Below are 5,329 nucleotides of genomic sequence, written 5' to 3' on the forward strand. Positions count from 1 at the left end.
TGACTTGCAGCTGAGTCCTCTTACATGTCTTGTTTCCCTTTGTTAGAATTTTGTATCCCCAATTCAGTGTTCTGCATGTAAGTGTTTAAGAAATGGTTTTGATTCATGTATGCATTCATTTATTTATATTTATTTTTCATCTGATTTCTAATAATCTGAATAATGGAGAAGCATTCTTTGAGCGCCTCTACAATCTCTTCTACAACAGAGACCAGATTGCTTTTTTATCATAGGCAAACATTGTACATTTGAGCTAACATTCCCATAAATTTCACTGTGTGCTTCAAACTCTGTGAAAATAAGATTACCAGTCCTTAACTGAGCAAAGAAAGAATCAAACCATAAATATCTACTAAGAATAGGAAAGACTGGGGTTCATCTTCAAAGGACAGTGAAGTAAAAAAGCCTCTTCTATCCCAAAGTGTAATGTTAAATGGTTACCTGCCCAGAAAGAATTTGTAGAACTCAAAAAGACTTTTTAAATAAAATGAGAGAGATTTGAGGGAGGGGAGAGAATTATCCAAAAACAACAAGAAGATTATGAAAAAAGGCAATCAACTAGAAAAGGAAATACAGTCTTAAAAAAGAAAAAAATTCTTTAAAGATTAGATTTGGGCAAGGGGGAGCCAATGAAGCTATAAGAGAACAAGAAATAACAAAATAAAATCTAAAGAATGAAAAAATAGAACAGTATGTGAAACATATTATAAGAAAAACAAAAGATCTAGAAAATAGATCAAGAAGAGAAAATATAAGAATAATTAGACTACCTGAAAGCTGGGACCAAAAAAAAAAAAAAGAAGAAGAAGAACCTTATCACAATAACTCAAGAAATAATCAAAGAAAATTGTCCTGGAGTGAAAGAGGGAGAGTAGTAGCCAATTAAGTATCCAGACCATCCTTCAATCTATGACTAAGGCTTGGGCTAATGGCAAATTAGGGGAATGATTGCCAAGGTGAAATACAACAGAAATTTTGTGGGCCCTAAAATACTTATGCTGGTTGTGGAGAACTGTTGGAACTCTGAAAGCTGGTGGCTTAGGCTCCACAAATGTCAGTGATTGGATTAGCACCCTAGTGAATGTGGTATAACAGTAAGACTCACAGAAACAGATAGGAGGGTGTTATAGGTTTACAGGCAAATTCCATAGAAAAGTCCTGATGATTAATTTAGCATAAGGACAGCAGAGAAAGCAATGCTTTTTTCACGTCTGGATACTTGATTGGCTAACACTAATTATTAGTTTAATGTTGGTTTTATTGTTTGTGGCAGTTGTGAGAAGTTTTGTTATTGTTATATTCCTTCAAGGCTCACTTCAAATTATGGTTCCAATATTCTCTTTTACTCTAGAACAATTCTGCAAGTGTTCCAGTCCACAGAGATTTCTCCTTTCTCTGAGTCCTGTAGACCTTAACTTTTGATCAAGTCATTAGAAATGTTTATTTTTGGTCAATATTCCATCTCTCCATTAAATGTTAATTTCTTTAATTTCCTAAGGCAACTGAGATTCAAAACAGTAAGACCAACCCTTGGAGGAAGCAGGGTTGAAAATAGATCTTCCAATCTAAATCAAGGATTCTTTCAACAGGAGGTCAATGGCCCCCAAGAAGGTTTATAATGTCTTTAAGCTCTGTATCTAGTAGAATATAGATCATCAGGAAGAGAAATTTGACAATGTAATTTATTTTTAAAAGATGTGGGGAGGGGAAGGGTTGTTGCACACAGTATAATTAATTGGACTTTACAATGAACAGGATGCAAAAAAGCAAGGAAGAATCAAGGAGTGTTGTCTGAACAAATTTTATCCATAATTTTCCATTCTTTACAATTTTCCACAAGCTACCAAAGTAATATTGCAGGTATATAGATCTGGTCACATCATACACATTCTTCTATATACTTAGTTTCAGTAATTTTTTATTCTTTGTAAGATCAATAAATATTCCTTCTTTGAAATAAAAGGACTTGAGGGGCAGCTAGGTGGCACAGTGGATAGAGCACCAGCCTTGAAGTCAGGAGGATCTGAGTTTAAATCTATTCTCAGACACTTAATGCTTCCTAGCTGTGTGACCTTGGGCAAATCACTTAACCCCAATTGTCTCAGCAAAAAAAGAAAAAAAAAGAAAAAGAAAGAAAGAAAGAATGAAATAAAGAAAAGAAAAGAAAAAGAAAAGAAGGAAAGAAAGAAAAGCACTTGAAAACATGATTGCAAACTACTTTTCTATTTTTATCATTCATCATTAATTGACCTTTTAGCTATTCCTTCTCCTGACTCCATGAGGTTGCCCAGTTTCTTCATGCCTAAAATTCATACTTTATATCAGATTCATGGAATCCCTACTTTGTTCAAAGCTCAACTCAAATGTCATTTTTTGCATGAGTTCTTTCCTTCTTCCTCACCTTGAATTATTCATAAATTCCTGTATGTGGGTGATTTGTTGGAGGAACACTGAGTAGACCCCTTAATTGGTTTTCTTGCTATTCTTCTATAAATTCTATCACTCACTGGACCAAAGCATAAGGCTTTGCACCTTTATTTGCTAAAAGCTTTCCTGACTAGCAGATGTTTAACTGCCTCTTTCACATCCTTGTTCCTGAGACTATAGATTAAAGGATTAATCATGGGAGTCATTACCCCATAGAACATGGAAATGAGTTTGTCTGTAGCTTGCATTTTTTCTGAATTAGGTGATATTTTGGATTTGGGCTTCATATACATAAACAGGATGGTCCCATAGAATATAATGACCACAGTCAGGTGGGCTGAGCAGGTAGAAAAGGCTTTACTTCTCCCTTCAGCCGAGTGAATCTTCAGGATGTTGGAGATGATTAAAATGTAAGAGACAACAATCAGTAACAATGAAGTTAATGCAAATACTGTAGTGGCTATTAACATGATAAATTCATTACCAGAGATGTCAGCACAGGCCAGTTTCATGACTGCCAGGATTTCACAACTGAAATGATTGATAACATTATTCCCACAGAAAGGCAACTGGACCACAAAAATTGTTTGCACCAATGAATTGACACTCCCTGCTACCCAGGAACCAGCTGCCATTTGCACATACACAATTTTATTCATGATGATGGAATATCTCAAGGGGTTGCAAATGGCCACATAGCGGTCAAAGGCCATCATGGCCAGGAGTACACATTCTGTGGTCCCCATGGCCAAACCAAGGAACATCTGAACTACACATCCGGAAAAGGAAATGGTTTTTCTTTGAGATAAAAAGTTCATCAGTGTAGGAGGAATAGAGGTGGAAGTGTAGCAGATGTCCAAGAAAGAGAGGTTACTGAGGAAGAAATACATGGGAATATGGAGGTGAGGATCCAGGATGCTAATTACAATGAGGATGCCATTGCCTAGAAGAATGACCACATACATTATCAGGATCAGCACAAAGAAAATGATCTCAAGTTTGGGATAGCCAGAAAGTCCCTTTAGGAAGAATTCTGTCACAGTGGTTTCATTTATCTCCATTTTACCTGTAGAAATTCAAAGAACACAGAACCAATTATTTTACATTCAGAGCCATCACTGCTCAGCCACATCAGTGTGTCATGTATCTACTTGGAGAATCATTGTTGAAGATGGTAAACTCATCAATAATTATATTTGAATTTTTTAAACTATGTCTAAAACTGAGCAACACTATTAGCATTGAACTGGACCTTGAACTTTTATAAGTCTCTCTACATGGACCAAAGGTAAATCATTAATGCAAATATTCTACTCAAGAGTGCATGTCCCAAATAATGACATTCTCCCTTGGCTTTTCCAAAATGATTTAAGTGACTGGATTAGTCATAAGGAGATAGAGAATCCTTAGAGACAAAAATTCTGCTCTTTCTCATTTATTGTTTATTTAGTCATTTGCTAATGGGTTCATTTAGATAGTTTCTAATTCTTTGTGATTATAAATAATGCTGTTAGCTTAATGGAAATGACTTTAAAGTTATGCTGATGCTCATCATATAGTCTCGATAATGGGATTACTAGATGAGGGGCAATATGATTTCAGCAATAATTTTTGTGCACCAAACTTACAATTCCATTAATATGTAACTTTTTCAATACCCTGATAGCAGTGTTTTGCCATTTTTGCCAATTTGACCATAAGTATGGGGTAACACCTCAAAAAAAAAAAACCTACCAAAAATACAAAACCCATTTGTATTTTTTTCAAGATTAGTAAATTCAAATATGTTTTTAAAAGATTGTTTACAAAATTTATTTCCTCTTTTATAGATTTTGTAGACAATCTTCAATGAGTGTGACCTGGGTTTCTCATCAATTTTAGATGTTGTTTTATTATTTATTTATTTATGATTTATTATATTTATTACATTTATGCTATTTCTCCCATACATAATGCTTAGTTTTGAAATAATTGTATACTTTTTGTTGGCACAAGAAATATATAGCTTCAAAAAATTCTTTTTTAACATACAAGTTTTTATTTACCTTAATGACTGAAATAAATATATTCCATTTTCCTGGTTTTTAAAAATTTTTATATAGACTAAGGTCTAATTTAATGATTCAAATGAAATTCCTTATATTATGTAGTGTGAGGAAAGAATCTAAATTCATTTTTCCTATATTTTTATCAAGCTTTCCAAATAAATTTATGATATAATGAATTCTTTCTCTGGTTTTCATTTTCCATATTTTTACAAAAATATTAATACTTCTCATGAGAGGCTGCATGACATAGTGAATAGAGAGTAAGTCTCTCATTCATGAAACCCGTTCATGTCTTGTCCCTGACATATAACTGAGGGATCCTGGATGAGGCAATTAACTCTTAATATTGTTGAAAATTTTTTAAAAATACAAATTCCACCATTATAATATAATTCTGCAAAGAAGAATAACATTTTATTGCTATTATAATATATCAATAAATTAATTTAATAACAACAATCGTTTTTCTAATCCACTTACAAACATTGAATTTCCTATTAATTATTAAGATAATCCTTTATCTACAAGCAAAGTTTTTAGTTATTGTTATAAGGTTACACACATGTAGAGGTAAGCTAATGCTCAGATAGTTAATATATTTATTATTTCCAGAAAACAAGACATAGCTGGTGTACAGTTCACATATTCCACTGATATCTAGATATTGCCAAAAGAATACCAAGATCACCAAGCAAGTGAAGTTAATTTCTTGTGGTGAATTTATGGGAAGATATTGTCAGGAATGTATGTGTTTACATCATTGGAGGGAATGTCCATATCATTGAGATCACAACTGTATTGACTTGATTTCTATCCTTATATTTTTTTGAAAGAAAAAAAATTAATTATACCTC

The 5,329-nt window shown here is 33.2% G+C and overlaps 1 protein-coding gene across 1 annotated transcript; it reads right to left on the reverse strand.

The window, feature by feature from the left end:
- Positions 1 to 2,534: 2,534 nt before the first annotated feature.
- On the reverse strand, positions 2,535 to 3,488 carry LOC100916971 (olfactory receptor 13C2-like). Its single transcript, XM_003761858.1, has one exon. It carries the CDS (start codon positions 3,486 to 3,488, stop codon positions 2,535 to 2,537), a length of 954 nt encoding a protein of 317 aa, XP_003761906.1.
- Between the last annotated feature and the right edge of the window lie 1,841 nt (positions 3,489 to 5,329).

This window comes from Sarcophilus harrisii, chromosome 1 (assembly GCF_902635505.1).
Source record: "Sarcophilus harrisii chromosome 1, mSarHar1.11, whole genome shotgun sequence".
NCBI lineage: Eukaryota > Metazoa > Chordata > Mammalia > Dasyuromorphia > Dasyuridae > Sarcophilus > Sarcophilus harrisii.

Excerpts from the sequence above, each read along its gene's own strand:
- LOC100916971 (XM_003761858.1), bottom strand. The coding sequence starts at position 3,488 with ATGGAGATAAATGAAACCACTGTGACAGAATTCTTCCTAAAGGGACTT.